Consider the following 17,591-nt stretch of genomic DNA (forward strand, 5'->3'; position numbering starts at 1 on the left):
CAGTAATTACACAGTGATACCATGGTCATTGAACCAGGTTTTGGTTATTTTGGCAGTGTGGGCAGGTGCAAATCCTGCTGGAAAATGAAGGAAGCATGAAGTGCTCTGGAAATGTCCTGGTAGACGGCTGCGTTGACTCTGGATTTAATAAAGCACAGTGGACCAAAGTCCTCTTTTCTGATGAGAGCAAATTTTGCATCATTTGGAAACCAAGGTCCCAGAGTCTGGAGGAAGAATGGAGAGGCACACAATCCAAGATGCTTGAAGTCCAGTGTGAAGTTTCCACAGTCTGTGTTGGTTTGGGGAGCCATGTCATCGGCTGGTGTTGGTCCACTGTGCTGTCCACTCAACGCAGCCGTCTCTACCAGGACATTTGAGCTGGAAGCCCAAATTATGTACAAATAAACAACTAAATACTTGAAATCGTTTAAGTTGTGGGCCCTGAATCTATAATCTATGGAAGTTTAACGTTTTGAATGGAATTATGGAAATAAATAAACTTTTCCATGATATTAAAATTTTTTGGAAAGGGTCTGTATACTGATTACGTAATGCACATTACGGTAACACTTTACAATAAGGTTCATTAGTTAATGTATTAACTAACATGAACTAACCATGAGCCATACATTTGATACTGTATTAGTTAATCTTTGTTAATGTTAGTTAATAAAAATACAGCTGTTCATTGTTTGTTCATGTTAGTTCACAGTGCATTAACTAATGTTAACAAATACAACCTTTGATTTTAATAATGTATTAGTAAATGTTGAAATTAGCATTAACTAAGATTAGGTCCTGCACAATATAACCACTTTAATGATTATCTGAATCTAGAGCATTTTCTTGCATATACATTTAGATCACTCTCTACAACACCATCCGTCTGGAATAAACCTTCATTTAATCATGAAATACATTTGTGCCGACTTCAAACAGACTGCTGAAACTCTCCAGTGAATAATGGATGCAATACCCATCATATGTTCAAGAAACAGTGAGTGGAATATTGCAAACAATCAAGTCACACAAGCAATACAATTCACAACCACGTCTGAGTTTGTTGTTTAGACAAGTTCATTTAAAAAGTTACCAATTTTTTGTTGAAAAGTTCAGTAGCGCCTTAACATCAAGAGGAAGTTTAGTGCAATAATAAACGGTCTAATGTTTTATTTCTAGTATGCCACTTCAATTATCAGCTGTGAATAGAAATTAAATCAGCTTATACCATGGTCTGGGTGAATACTCGATTCTGATTGGCTGCAGGGTGTCCATTAAAAAGTGTTATACCATGGTCTGGGTGAATACTTGATTCTGACTGGCTGCAGGGTGTCCATTAAAAAGTGTTATACCATGGTCTGGGTGAATACTCGATTCTGATTGGCTGCAGGGTGTCCATTAAAAAGTGTTATACCATGGTCTGGGTGAATACTCGATTCTGATTGGCTGCAGGGTGTCCATTAATAAGTGTTATACCATGGTCTGGGTGAATACTCGATTCTGATTGGCTGCAGGGTGTCCATTAAAAAAGTGTTATACCATGGTCTGGGTGAATACTCGATTCTGATTGGCTGCAGGGTGTCCATTTAAAAAGTGTTATACCATGATCTGCGTGAATACTTGATTCTGATTGGCTGCAGGGTGTCCATTAAAAAGTGATAGAGGACACCTAGTAAAGGAGTTCTGGTGAAACTGACTGTTTACCGTTCGAAATTAATAAATGCGCTGGCTACATCAGCTGTGAGTAACCATAGCAACAGGCAGTCAAAGTATCTATACGGACTATAAATCGAGCGGACTATAAATATCTCCGGTTGCTAAATAAACCGTCAGGCGTAACCAGGGAAACCAAGTTATTGTTTGTAAAAACTTTAGATTTCAATTGTAAAACTAATTAAAATATAAACTAATGTTTTAAAAATGTGCTATTTGGCAAGTGACCATGGTATACGCGGGTTAATGCCCTTCGAGGTGTCCATTGTCAGGTATTAATGGACTTTGGCGGAGGCAACGCGTCATCCATTAACACCTGACAATGGACACCTCGTCGTGCATTAACCCTTACATTGTTAATAGAAAGTTTCTGCTGTAAAAATATCAGAATCAACTGTGAAAATCTGACGAAAGGTAAACGTTTACAAAACTGAAATTTACCCTAAACCGCCAAAAAAAAAAAAAAAATGAAGTAATCGAAACCATTTAGGTCAGCTATAGTTACAGTGTGGTCAGTCATTTTTAGCCTTCAAGATCATTTCATCGGTAAACGTGCTGCTATTTTATCATGCAGTTTTTAAATCATTGCCTAACCACATTAAACCATTATACCCATCGCTACGCTTTTTACAGTGGAGTGACAGGCTTAAAGATCATTGACAAACAACAATTTGATTTCATTTCTGGAGAGCAGAGCCTCTTCAAATCGCTTTATTGTTGTAATTGATCATTTCCTTTAAAGACTGTTGTTAAACAAGCGCATTTAACAGGAGATATAAGTAAATCTGAACAGAGAGTTCGTGAAAGCATCTCTGAGAAGAACACATGAAGCTGAACACATTATGCATTAGTATGTTTCAGCTGTACAGAGGCAAAGCTGTCCGTGTCTTAACGTATATTGGGCCGAGTGTGAAATAAAGAAAAACACACAAAAGCAAGATGTCAGGTTTGGACACTAATGAATCTGTTGGCAGAGAGAGAGAGAGAGAGAGAGAGAGAGAGAGAGAGAGAGAGAGAGAGAGAGAGAGAGAGAGAGAGTGAAAGACGCTCTGGCAGATTAATGAAATAATCTTTTAAGATGATTCCTGAGTGTTAAGAAGTGGTCAAAAATTAAAAGTGGACTTCTTAAAGGGAGGCTCTGGGATTTTCACATCAAATCCCAAGTTTGAACTTGACTTCAAAATCTATGCATGCAGACATCTAAGGTCTACATCATTTCATTTGTGCTTTAACTCGTGCTTAAATTAATGTGTTTTTTTCCTCAGAGTTTTTTCTTTGTACATTGAAGCGTCCTACAGCTCCAGCAAAACACAAAGCGATTAAGTCAACAGATCCAGGTATCAGGCAGAGCATTTAATGGGAAAATCCCGCAAGAGTCTTCCATCTTCTCATTCAAAGTTCCATTCAATCACGTGAGCAGTTGATTTGAGCCATTTCAAGAATACCAACACATATCCTGTCACTTTTGTGAAATATTTGTACATATATTTGAAGTATTTCCCTCCTAAACACGTGATTTAAACAATGGGGGGGGACAAATCAAACTGGTTTTAATGTTGAACTGCTGAATTCTGTGGCGTGAATAACTGGTTTAATCAGGATCACAATACGCCCAGGAACACTGGGGAAATCACAGCTACGTTTTCTTCCTGTTCTCTTACTAGTAGCAGATGAAGAGAAAGAAAAGAATCCCTGAGGTCTGTGTGTGATTTATACATCATCTTAATGTGATCATATCACAAAACATTCAGCCAACATTTTCCATCAGATTCAAAGCCTGACAAAAACGGAAACATTTTTAAAGTAAAACTTCACCCCCAAAAAATGGGTCATCATTTCCCTCACTTTGTTCCAAACGCTGATGCTGTTATTTTTTCCGAAGAACACAAAAGGACAGTTTTTTTAGAAACTTCATGCAGTTGTTTTCCAAAAGCAAAGTTATTCACTGCTATCCATCCCCCCACTGAAGATACAAAATGGGACTACAAAAAGCTTCGACCTCTTTAACCCTAAACCCAGAAGAACTTGATCAGCGAACCGCTTGAATTCGGGTCTTTGGGTCGTCGTCACACAACGTCATGGACTACTTTTACGATGTTGGCTATTTTGTTCTTGTTGTGCTGAAAAAAAGCTGTGAGAACATCCAATGAAAAAAATAAAAGGCATAAAGGTTTAGAACTACATGAGGGTGAGAGTAAATAGACAATTTTTAACATTGGGTCAAATATTCTTCAGATACACCAGGAGTCTCTACGCACGAGTCCTTCTGTTTCTTCAAAGAATGTGATTTCAAATGCTTGAATGTTGATTAATTTGTGTCAAAACAAGAGATAACAAAACCGAAAAATACCTTCAAACATGAAACGAAAAGATCTCTTTTCGCTTGCTCCTCTACGAAATTCAACGCCATTTCATTTTATAATCAGGAAGCTTCAAAGCGCCAACACTGGATGTTCAAATGAGGTCAAGAGATTTTGTCCTCGTTTTGTTGCACTAGTTGGCCAATATCACGTCACAGCATGGCAACACACAGCGCTCCACCTCTGCGTAATATAGTACCTTTCTCAGCGCTGGAATGGCTTGCGAACTTTCTTGCGCCGGCGCGGGGGTTTTCCTCCGTCAGTCCAGTGTTCGCTGGGGTCGCCCCGCTGGGCTCCTGGGCTGAAGAACCCTGTTTGTGGAGCTGGCCCTGAGAACATGTTTGCAGGCCCTGCAGCTGCTGCGGACGCATGAGGCGCAGGGTTTCCCGACGGGAAGAATCCTCCATTAGCAGACGCGTCACTGGGAGCTCCGGCCTGGAAGAAGCGGCTGAAGAAGTCCTGCAGGTCCGCAGGCGAGCCACCACCAGTTGCAGGATGATCTGGGGCGGGTCTAGAGGACACAGACGCTTACATTTACATTTAATCATTAAGCAGACGCTTTTATCCAAAGCGACTTACAAATGAGGAGAGCGATAGAAGCAGTTAAACTAACAATAGGACAACGGTATGTAAGTGCTGTGACCCTTCCCAGTTTAGCCTATGTAAAAATATAGAGTAGAAAAGAAATAAAATTGTGTATCAATGGATCAAGTGCTTACAGTGAAAACTGTCATAACAATAAGTCACATTTGGTTTGTTGCTAATTGTTCTTTTAATGTAGAAATCCCTCATACTTCTTTCGTCTTCTTTATATTTTCACCTCAATAAAGACAAACTTTTAGTAGATTGATCAATGGCAAATAAGGATTTCCAAGAAAATTAAAAAAACGAATCATATCAAAAAACTAGTCAGTTTAAAAGGTATGTGTAAGTTCGTATAAATGTGTGTGTTACAAATATAAGTCTTTGTATCCCAGTAGGCTTCAACATATATACCATTTTATGCAATTTTGCAACAACAAATAAAGAAAAAAAAACAACATTTAGCATATTTTCCTTCCACTAAATGCATGTAAACATTTTTAAAAAGTATTATTTTTTCCCCCAAACATTTTAGAGTCAGTCACATGTTTGGGGGCACTTTTTTTTACAATCTTAAAGGTAGGGTAGGTAATCATTTTTCTAAAAAAAAAACATTCCAAATTTGTTTAAACTGTCTTTATATACCAATACATAATTAAAATGTAAGTACTCTGAAAAAGAAAATATAAAAATCGAGTGACTGTAGACCTTTTAATCTGCAATAAACACAGCTCATTATTTCCATTCACTCCACCCCCTCCCTTCTGAGCTCCTTCCAAAGCCACGCCCCCAAAACACATGAACGCGCGACGCCAAACGCTCAGGCTGGAACAAGACGCATTTATTACCTGAGACGAGTGGAGAGGAAGGAGCGCAGTACATACAGTGACATCATGTCAGAATCACATGTAATAAAATACCTAACTTTATCACTATGAATATAAACAAATAAGATTTCTTTTAGTACTCACTATCAAGCTAGCATATCGATAATGGTAAAGTTTCATTCGGTAACGAGCTATATTTATAAGGCAAAACTAAAAACAGGTTGCATTGATACACGTTTTTCCATTACCATCAGTTACACTGTGATGAAGATGAATTTCGTGTAAGATTCATAACATATACGGTGTTTTGCATGTAAGAGTTTCCATGATGAAAACATTGTTGACTCTAATGAAGACTAACGTACACTCCGAGTCCGGAGACAAGTACCGCATCGTCGGCTCGAGGACAGGTCCGGGGTTGAGGGTGAAGCAGAGGAGGTCGTTCAAGAGCGCGGGCAGGGTCCGAGGAAGTAGTTTTTGCCTTGTTTGCCTTCGCTGACTGCATATGCAGGTGCTTTGAGCTGAATATTTCCGGGAACGGTGACATGTGATGAGTGCACGCCGGGCAGCGCGCGCAGTGGGGCTCGGGGCGGGCACGAGACATGAAGGCATCTGATTGGTTCTTTACATTCGCACCGAATGGCAGTGATTGGTCAGAGTTTTTACTGTCCTGCAGCTGCTACAGAGGTCTGATTTTTTTCATTCCTTTTTCTAAACACATAATGTATTGACTACTATCAGGATGGAAGGACCATTTCACCCAGTATAAAAAAAAGTGTTTCTGAACAGGATTACCTACCCTACCTTTAAAGTCCCCATTAAATCAACATTGACAACTTTTTTTTTTACTTCATGTGCTTCGTAATTTTGAAACAAAGTAACTTCCCTCCCTCTTGCGGAGCAACCTGTCACTCATGAGATCCACCAATAGCAAACCACAACCATCCAATCAATTCCTCAAGATCAAAATCAAGCCCCGCCCTACATTTTGTTCTCGTTCTAGAAGCCGCTTCACTTGGAAATACATCCCAAGACGGAGAAAAAGACTCGCAGTTTCTTTTCATGCCGACTTTAAAGATCTTGTCATCTAAAAACTTAAGATCAGTTACTACCTTAAACTACTTATATCTATTTACTTATTTAAAATAGATAAGTATGTCATCTATTTGGGGTTTTTAGAAACTTTTCCACATTTTAAGATGCATTTTCAAAAAAAGAAAAAAAAAAAAAGTGAAAAATCTGACAGTGACGACATCATAATGGCCTTTGAATAATACCTTATGTTGTCATTATGGTATTTGAATTCACTACCGGTCAAAAGCTTGGAAGTATTATGATTCTCAAGTCTCTTTTGCTCACCAAGGCTATATTTATTTAATCAAAAATACAGTAAAAAGCATCAGGATATTAGAATGATTTCTGAAGAATCATGTGACACTGAAAACCGGGTAGTTCTAGGAACTAGCCACCAGGGAGGTGCCCCGAGAACTGAATGTTCCCCTAGGAACATTTTCCTGGTTACATTCGCATCGCCCATAGGAACTCTTAAAGTCCCTGTGAACTGGAAGTTGCAACTGACTTTATTTCAGTGTTGTGACGCATTTCTGAGAAAAACGGAAAACTAAATAAGAAAAAGAGGGCGTGGCTTGTTTTTCCCAACTGGAACCTGATTGGATCTAGAAAAGTAGGCGTTTCATTCAGACAGCAGACTGTCAGATGGAGGGGCATGGTTAAGGACGTCAAATTGACATCATCAGAGCAGGGCCGTCATTGCCGAGAGGAGGAGCATTTTCAGATTTTGATTAAAGATTACGAAGCCAAATAAAAAAAATTGTGTGGATTGACTTGCCTGGATGAATTGTTCACCACAAAAGTAACAATTTGCGATAATAAAGTAAATATGGTCAACTTTGATTTCATGTGTACTTTAAGTGACATAAGCCGTGCTTCTTGTTGTGACCTTTATTTTGACGGCGCTGAGAACGCCACTGCTCACATTCTCCGTGTTCATTAGTTTACGATCTGTCTAACAGTCCTGTCTAATACGTTATTAGATAGAACTGTTATACATAGACAGTAGACAGTATACGAAAAGGTATTAGCGTATGCCGTGTGGTTGATATCCAGTGTCACTAGCTGAGCAGAAATACATAATCATGTTGTATTGGATTTTCTCCTCAGCGTAAAGGTTGAGAGATCCATCCATCACTGTTTTCCATGTTTGTAGAGTTAGTTTCTGGAGTAAATGTATAAGCTATAATCTGTGTGTTTACACTGCCTTTTTAAAATGGCGGGTGCTGGTGTTTCGCGTGCGTTCGGCCAATCAGCGAACACTAACGTCTCGGATAGTTCTTATAGTGCTGGTTTAGACCCGACTCTGAAGCAGGAGCTAAATTAGTTCCTCCAAAAAGGAGTTCCTACACTTAAAATCATTCCTAGTTCCTGCGGTGCGAACACACCAAAATCCGAGAACTTCCGCCAATAGTTCTAGGAACTATGAAAAGGTTCCTCCGGTGCGAAAGCCCCTAATTATTCTGAAAATTCTGCTTTGCATGACAGGAACAACTTGCATTTTTAAATATATTAACATACAAAACAGATCAAATAAATGCAGCGTTGGTGAGCATAAGTGACTTTTTATTAAACTTTTGACCGGCCCTGTAGCTGATGACATTATAATGGTTTGAAGATAAAGCACTTTTCATTAAAGTCTGAGTGGTTACCTGTGGCGGCTGGCGCTGCTGCTACCTTTAGAGCCGAAAGAGATATGATATGGCACGCGATGAGTGTCTGGAGAGATGCTTATACGCTGACAGCCGGCCCACTCTGTGTAGAACATGGGGACATGCGTTCAACATATGCATACAACATATGAACATCATACAAATATCTGACGGTGTGGATGCCAATAAACTACCAGTAATGTCAAAGACTTTGCCGTCCATGAAGGCGAAGTACGTGATGCGCAGTCCCAGCATACTAGATTCAGCCCACAGGTCTCCCTCCTCGGCACTGTGCCATTTATTACATTCAGCACAGAATCGGGCCTCGCCAGGCTCACGGTCCATCTCAAAGCGCCTGGGGAGAAGACCATGCTCAGGTGAACATAGAAACACAAGAATGTAACACAGAACAGAAGCTTGTATGAAAGAACAGGACTGAGATGACAATGTCAGTCATACGCACTTGTGCTTGCCCTCACATTTAGTGCACATCATTGTGTTCATGGCTTCTTTCAGGTCGTCCTGTAGTTTGGTCAGGAACTCGTTCATGGATTTTGAAAGCTCTGTAGCAGCCATACGCTTCCTGCAGACACAGAACACAAAAAACAAGACATTTGTGCTTATATCAAAGAAACATACACGTCACATTTATAATTTGTTTAATTCTTAAAGGTATAGCGGAGGATGTTTTACTTCCTGGTGGGTAGTCTAAACTATTGGTCCTCCTAATTGTCAATCATTCTGGTGAATCAATCAAACTTTTCAAAAAGTGGAGAGGGCGGGTCTTATCTAAAATTTGGAAAGATCCTCCGCTATATCTTTAATATTGTAATTGGGTCACTTTAAGAAATCACAGAATTCAAAATGTAGCATGAACGAAAGGCAATACAACAGATATTCCCTTGAAACAATATTTTGGTAACACTTTAAAAATACTCTAATAATAATAATGAGCAAAACATTTTGCAACACTTTATTTTACAGTGCCCTTGTTACACTTTACATGAACTTACTATAGTAATACCAGCAAATTATGCATAATTACAAGCAACTAACCCTAAACCAAACCCTAACCCCAAGTAAGAATTATTAATTAATATTACTCCGTACTTAAATGTATAATTACACTGTAACAAAGACACACTGTGTAACTAAACATTTCTTACGGTATTATACATATTTGTTAACATTACAAATACAACTTTTCATCGTTATTTCATGTTAGCTCGAGTTCATTAAATAATACTAACAGATAAAACTTGTTTTGACACTTGTTTTCACATTCCATTAAAAGAGAACTAAATTGTTTTGCATTACAGTAACGAGAATTTTGGGGAAAATTTGTTCGATTGTCAAGAAAATATTGTCAATCCAAAAATAACAGGAGTAATTTCTTCATGCAAAATATAATTTCTTAATTCTGTCTTTTGATTTAGGAGTGAGACAAGAGATCATTTTATGCCCTTTTTCAAAGTCTTGATTTTGTTTTTGGACTCTACTAGAACAGGTTTTCATGCTTGAATGTTCAAAAAACACATTTTCCCCATATTTGACATTGTTGCAGCTCCTCTCTTCCCAGTCTCTTGAAGCCCCTCCTTCTGAAAAGCACAACGTGCTCTGATTGGTCAGCTGGACCAGTGTGTTGTGATTGGTCAAGCGCTTCCAGCGTGTTCTTTCTTTCTTTTCTTTTTTCTTTCTTTTTTCATTTATAAAGCACATTTAAAAACAACCAAGGGTTGACCAAAGTGCTGTATATAGAATAAGAGAAATGATTTGATTTTAGCCAGGCGTTGAAAACGGAAAAAACTCGACTTAACTACAATATTTATCTGCTTATCAAATGTTAGTCCAGAATCAAATCGAAAGCCAAATTTCTTTGCACACGGGGTGACCCATTGGGTTAGATATCCAAGGTCATAATTACTGGCGTTTGGGAAATGTCCCGCTCTTTACCATAACCACGAGTTTCAACACACTACTATCCAACTCATCCAGGCCCTCTCCCTTTATTCTGCGTATGAATTATTTAAATTAGGAATACTGTGACGTGTTCATTCCCTGAAGAAAACTCAAGACTACAATGGAGTCGTTTCAGGGAGTTCAGAAACAGAGACACTGATATAGAGAAGAACTCCTGCTGGAGGGACTTTGACAATTTTCAGGGCTTTTTCATGCTCAAACAGCAACATTACACAAGATTAGCATGGGAAAAAGCATAATAGGTCCCTTTAATTCTTTTGTGGCAATTCTCTAAACCAATTCAGTGGTTGTTTTCTAAAAGCACTCACAGTTCATACTCTCTCCGTGTCTCTGGGTTACTGACGATATCCCACGCTGCTCTTAACACCTTGAAGGCCTCGCCAGCGCCTGGGTGCTTGTTTTTGTCTGGATGAACCTGCACGCAAACAATCCATTAAATCTTGACAAATACATCAAACCCATAATTCATCCAACACAGACATCAAAGAGGTTTCAGGGCAATTATTTTATTTCATCTCACCTGTACTGCCAGCTGCCTGTAAGCTCTCTTGAGTTCAGATTCAGTGGCATGAATATCCACTCCAAGAACATTAAATGGGTCCAACTCCTCTTCAGGGATCTGAACCAGAACAACAGTTGATAATACGTTAAAAACTCATTACCTGTCCTTGTAAAATTACAGTATCCAACATCAAATCACCAAGCAACACATCAATATATCAAGAGCTTACTAAATGAATAGGCTTTATATTTGCATAAACTATTAAAGTTGGAAACTGGATTCTATAAAAGCTCAAACTCACTTGACCTTTAATAATAATCCAAATAAAGCTTGTTATGTAGCTACATCACCAAAGTTATGCACAGAATCTGTTCTTTGGAATTTTCTATTCATAAAAGAATCCTGAAAAAATGTATGACTGTTTCCACAAAAATATTAAGCAGCAAAACTGTTTTCAACATTGATAATAATGAGAAGTGTTTCTTGAGCAGCAAATCATCATATTAGAATGATTTCTGAAGGATCATGTGACACTGAAGACTGGAGTAATGATGCTGGAAATTCAGCTTTGCCATCACAGGAATAAATTACATTTTACATTATATTCACACAGTTAATTTAAATTGTAATAATATGTCCACAATATTACGTTTTTACTGTATTTTTAATTTAAATAATTGCAGCCTTGTTGTGGCTGACTTCTTTCAAAAATATTTAAAGGGGTTCTATTATGTCCTTTTACGAAGTCTCGATTTTGTTTTAATATGTTTTCATGCTTGATTGTTCAAAAAACATTTATTATTTTTCACATATTTTACATTACAGCACCTCTCTCCCCAGTCTGGCTCTAACACACAGATTTTGATGAAGCTATTCCTTCCGAATCACGAAATGTGTTGTGATTGGTTAGCCGGGCTAATGTGTTGTAATTGGTTAGTTGGCCAAATGTGTTGTGATTGGGTAGCTGGGCTAATGTGTTGTAATTGGTTAGTTGGCCATATGTGTTGTGATTGGGTAGCCGGGCTAATGTGTTGTAATTGGTTAGTTGGCCATATGTGTTGTGATTGGCAGCGCTTAGCACGTGTTCGGGAAATGTCCCGCCCTTCCTAGTGTAAATGAGAATGGCGTCAATTTCGAGCCCGATTCAGACCCTGACAATGTTAACGAACAAGAGGATCTTGCAGAACGGATTTCATACACAGACTTTGCAAGCACGGATTTCACGGGACGTTTCAGAGAGGTACGTTTTTTGTAATTTCCCTTTACATAATAGATACAATGTTATCCACCATTTAATCGTGATATTTGTCGGAAAACTAAGGTAATACAAACAGTAATCGATCACAAAACCATGGTTAATTTAGCTAAGGAGCAGTGAACCAAAAGCTAGACCTTACAAAAGCTACAGAAAACAAGCTGTTCTCCATAAAATGTGCATCACACAGATAAACTTTTGGGTTATAATGTTCAGGAACAGTGTTTAAACCACTCTAAGTTCGTCAGCCTTAGGAAGGTCAAACAAATGAGTTTTGGAATCGTTGTGGAAAAAACAGCGTCTCCTTGACGAGGCCTGATTGAGCTGCATTAGTGAAGACAGTGTTGTTCAATTATTACAATATTATTACAATTTAAACAAACTGTTTCCTATATTAATATATTGTAAAATGTAATTTATTCCTGTAATCAAAGCTGAATTTTCAGCATCATTACTCCAGTCTTCAGTGTCACATGATCCTTCAGAAATCATTCCAATATGATGATTTGCTGCTCAAGAAACATTTCTGATTATTACCAGAAATGTCTTCTCTAATGCAGCTCAATCAAGCCTCGTCCCCTTTTTTGCATATTCCGTGGGCGCGGATTATTTAAATTAATAACATTGTGACTTCATAAGATCAGGAAAAAGTGCGTTGTAGTCCAAATGAGCCGTTCATTGTAGTTCTTGGAAAGAGGATTCTGTCTCCCTTTGGAGTGATTTTGAGCTTTGTAACCTTGCAGATCTTTTTTATGCTCAAACAGCAACATTACACACTAACTAAAGTTGAAAAAGTGGAAAAGCATAATAGGACCCCTTTAAAAAAAAACTTACTGACCCCAAACTTTTGAAAGGTAGTGTAGTTTTGCTTTAAAATATAGTGCTTGAACTCAAGTCATCAGACATTAACGCTAGATCACTACCTTGGCTAGTGCCAGCAGTCTCTGCAGCTCTTCTCCAGGTTGCCACTTCTCTGCCCCTCTGTTGGGAGACTCTGGATTTGAGCTTTCATTCGCGGCGCCTTGTTTAAAGAAACACCCGTGAATCCTCGCGGTCAGATCCGACACTTTCCTCCAAACCCTGCTGCTTTGGAAGGCAAGCCACCATTTTCTGCCTCTCTCTCCCGCCAGCCTTCCCACGACGCACCTCATCATCTGAGAGCCAACGCTTAGCGTGGCACAAACAAATCTGAAACCGGAAAGAAGAGCGTGTCGAGCCCAACACAAAGTCCTGCCAATGCCTTCTATTAAAGCTACAGCTGAAAACCGGCTCCAGTCCAGGATCCGCCTCAAATCTTGAGTCAAGCCTGGAATATCGGTGACCTTGCAAAGCATGCGTGATCCAAAGTCGTACAACGCGATTCCGGACGATTCCACCACGACTCCACATCTGTGGGTCAAAGAAATGATGAGTTCGACGACCATTTGGATGCATGAAATGCACCAGGGACTAAAAACGTCCGCTAGGAAATCCCGACACACCATGACCAGCTGGTTCCCGTTTTTCCTTCGTGCGCGGCTGTGATTGTGCAGATGCTGGTTCCGTCGCTTCACCTGCTTGTGTCTGCTGGGCCCGGACGATGCGAGGAAGGATCTATGAGACATTGAAGCGGTCCATGATGGTGTTTGATCACAAGGCCCCTGTGCCGGTCCACTCTTCTTGGATTTTCCTTTCCTCCCGGTTCCAGCATTGCGGGATCTAGACTCTCCGTCGCCCCTCAACTCATTCTCCAATTCATTTTTCCCTCCTCTTTCACATTTCTCCTTTTCAGCACTCCCATCTTCCTCCTGATCCTTAGCTGCAGTATTTTGCTCTTCGTTCTCGTCTACTTCCAAATCAAAGTCTTCATCAGGGAATTCACAATCCAAATCATCAAACGCCTCATGCTCACAGTCAGGTCCCTGAGGCGGCATCACATGACTGTCATTTTCATGACTCGGACTGGCCAGAGAAACGATGGGCGGCCCACAGTCAGTGCCTTCCTCTACTGTCTCCCAATGTATTGCCATGTCTTCTTCCATCTTGCTCAGATATCCACAGGTTCACTCCCTCACGCTTAAGACAGACATGGAAATATCCATCATGAGCTTCAGGGTGGCAGCAGACTTAGACATGCAGCATGCATTGCGTTTAACAGCTGTCTCATATTCACAAATGAAACACAATATGGAGTCTTCAGCATGTCCAGCATTGCAGACGATCAGAGATTAACATTTCCAAATCACACCAGCATTCCGAACCCCTGCAAATGAAAAGAAAAAATATGTCAACTTACTCTAAATATACCACATAACATAATGTAAGACACTGTATGTTCACTGTATAAAACTTTCACATCAACACAACTGTAAGGTTCCAGAAGTAAAAATCACAACTTTCAATACCAACCATCCAATGGCATATAGCTCTGTAGTAGCCAGTGTAATTTCTAATTCATTACAAGAACGGCTGAATTGAATTGATAATATTGAAAAGATGCAATAAATCAGTAACTAAGGTGACAGATAATCTCAGAGCTTGGTTGATGGTTTAGACAGAACTTAAATATATATTGTAATTTCATATAGAGAGAAATGAATTGGAAAAAGACTTGACTTACTGTTGCATTCCATATTGAGATCTCTGGATTATATATATATATATATATATATATATATATATATATTAGTATTATTATTATTATTTATTTTTTGGTCAGTGGAAGATTCTTAAATATCTTACATATATTCACTTGGACGTTTTTACAACCAATCAGTGCTAAAATATAATGCATTCACAATTTGTACCAATAACAAATTGTTGTTAATAATATACAGCCGGTTCATTTTGCATTTTGTTGACAACAAAACACATATCACCGTTAGTGGCAACAAGTGTGCTGTTCTACATGACCTAAAGTTACACAGTTAAAACTACAAACCCATCAGTTTTCCTGAGCTATTAAAACAGATCAGATCCACGAGAGACGGAGCAGAGAATGAAATGTAAACAAGTCTGGAACTTACTGACCTCTCTCTGTCCTGATAAAGTACACGAGCATCGACTCCTCAACTGCTGTCGACTGAGGTTTACATGCGGTGGTTGTGACTTCCTGAATGTTTATGTTTAATAATCTTTATATTTGTTTAATCTCTTCATTTACGATGCTGTTTTGCTTTAGCAGACATGCTAACTGAAGAACACCTACAGCTAGCAGTCCTGCCTTACGACACTAAAACAACGACAGTGTACGGGCAGCAAAGTTAATCTCGAGTGTAACATGAGCTCGAAGCAGCTCAGCCGGTTTTCTCACCTATCTTTAACTGCTTTCACTGTCCTTCTCTCTTCTTTCCAGTTCACTTCCGAGTACAGCACACAAGCCTAACGTCAGTTCCGTGTAAGTAACCCTTTCCTGTCATTAACACGAGGGACGGGGTGACATCACGATTGACTACGTGATCGTCTGTACCTTGGGGAGCTGACAGATGAAAAATGCAATAACAAACATATTTGTACTATTTGTCAAAAAACGACATAAAATAGCACCTACAGGATTTTTTTTTTTTTGGAACTCTATTATTGACAATATTAACTGGAATTGTTTATATAGGCCTACATAAACAAATATGCTTAAATTAATCCCCACTGTTTAAGGTGTTTGTGGTGGAATTTGATTGTTTTATGTCTTCTCTGAAAAACAAAAATGAATTGACATGTTTAAAATATTATGATATGATTGTTGGATCCCATGTTACAAATTAATGTCACATCTTGTATTGCATTTTTTATGCTAGCCTATATGCTATGTTTGCTAGGCCTACTTGTTCAGTTATTCAATAAAAAATAAAAAGAGTGTGGGGAAAGTGTGGTCCTTGCCTCCAAAGCATCTTCTTACCAATAAAAGAAATAACATTTAAATTAAAGTCAGATGTTAAAATAATTTTTTGTCCCTCTTCTGTGGAAGACAGAGACATTTTGGTCAGATATCTTAATGTTTATCCAATCTCATAAAAAAAAATTAAAAATTATATATATATATATATATATATATATATATATATATATATATATATATATATATATATATATATATGTTTCCTGTAACCAAATTACACAAAAAATCCTCTCTTTACTTTATTCAAAGTGTATATGGAAACAATCTAAAGCTCTGTAAATCCCAAAGCAGTGAAAACTATTCACTTTTGTGTCCTCTTAATATGTAGTATTTTGTGTTCATGTTACCCACATGTTTGTGTCTATGCTGTATTGTTTTGTGTTTCTATGCCCATAGCTGAAGTTCTTAATGTTCTGTATTTGCACCTAAAAGTACAATGGATTTAAACATCCCTGTTGTTTAGTCCATAACTTTTCCTGCATGCCAAGTCAAGCCTTCTTTGTATAGCGCTTTATACAGATTGTTTCAAAGCAGCTTCACAGTAATAATCAAGAAAATAATGTTGCAAAGTTCTTCAATTATGAAACAAATGCAATTTCAGCCATAAAGAAGCTCTAAAATGACAACAGTATCATCACTCAATTCAGGTCATGTTTTGATCTCATCCAGTAGTTTCAGTCAAACTGATAATATCACTAAATATTAAGTGTCTTTTAAACCACATGCCAGTCACTTTTCTTCCTGCATTTGAATTTGAACATAATTTGAACATAATTTGAAAAACAACAGCAGAAAGATGATAGATAGATAGATAGATAGATAGATAGATAGATAGATAGATAGATAGATAGATAGATAGATGGATGGATGGATGGATGGATGGATGGATGGATGGATGGATAGATAGATAGATAGATAGATAGATAGATAGATAGATAGATAGATAGATAGATAGATAGATAGATAGAGATGGATGGATGGATGGATGGAGGGAGGGAGGGAGGGAGGGATGGATGGATGGATGGATGGATGGATGGATAGATAGATAGATAGATAGATAGATAGATAGATAGATAGATAGATAGATAGATAGATAGATAGATAGATAGATAGAGATGGATGGATGGATGGATGGATGGATGGATGGATGGATGGATGGATAGACAGACAGACAGACAGACAGACAGACAGACTGACTGACGGATGGATGGATGGATGGATGGATGGATGGATGGATAGATAGACTGATGGACAGATAGATAGATATGGATGGATGGATGGATGGATATAGATAGATAGATGGATGGATGGATAGACAGACAGACGGACGGACGGATGTTGTTTTTAGTGGACGTTTAACCAGTCCAAACATATTTTGTACCACCAGAGGTCTCTGTCAACCCAGAATTGTGATGTGTTACAGCAGTTACTCACATATCAATCAATCCTTACTGACTCATAATATCTTGTTGGTAACCAAACAGTTAATGGGCACCATTGACTTCCTTAGTATGGAAAAAAATACTATGGAAGTCAATGAGGCCCATCAATATCATCTTTTGTGTTCAGCAGATGAAAAGAAATTCATACATGATGACAGAATTTTATTTTTGCCTGAACTATCCCTTTCAGTTATCCCGTTAACTTTTTCAGGAAAAAAAGCCAGTATTGGGAGATGTAAACTCGCAAGTGTGAGGAAAAAATGTCAATTGTGAGATAAAAAGTCACAATTATCTTTTAAATTGTTTTATGTGGCGGAAACAAGCTTTTTGGCC

The 17,591-nt window shown here is 38.4% G+C and overlaps 1 protein-coding gene across 2 annotated transcripts; it reads right to left on the reverse strand.

The window, feature by feature from the left end:
* Positions 1-801: 801 nt before the first annotated feature.
* On the reverse strand, positions 802-15,478 carry dnajc14 (DnaJ (Hsp40) homolog, subfamily C, member 14). 2 transcript variants are annotated; one of them, XM_082156442.1, is made up of 8 exons: positions 15,235-15,478; positions 12,866-14,184; positions 10,706-10,804; positions 10,494-10,600; positions 8,669-8,788; positions 8,400-8,560; positions 8,206-8,308; positions 802-4,584 (listed from the first exon to the last, which is right to left on the reverse strand). In XM_082156442.1, the coding sequence occupies exons 2-8, from the start codon at positions 13,961-13,963 to the stop codon at positions 4,278-4,280; spliced, it is 1,995 nt and encodes a 664-aa protein (XP_082012568.1). In that variant the 5' UTR covers positions 13,964-14,184; positions 15,235-15,478; the 3' UTR covers positions 802-4,277. The 2 variants fall into 2 exon arrangements, with proteins under 2 accessions (XP_082012568.1, XP_082012567.1); XM_082156441.1 differs by having other exon boundaries at positions 14,952-15,478.
* Between the last annotated feature and the right edge of the window lie 2,113 nt (positions 15,479-17,591).

Source organism: Leuciscus leuciscus (genome assembly GCF_965113295.1).
Source record: "Leuciscus leuciscus genome assembly, chromosome: 23".
Taxonomy (NCBI): Eukaryota; Metazoa; Chordata; class Actinopteri; order Cypriniformes; family Leuciscidae; genus Leuciscus; species Leuciscus leuciscus.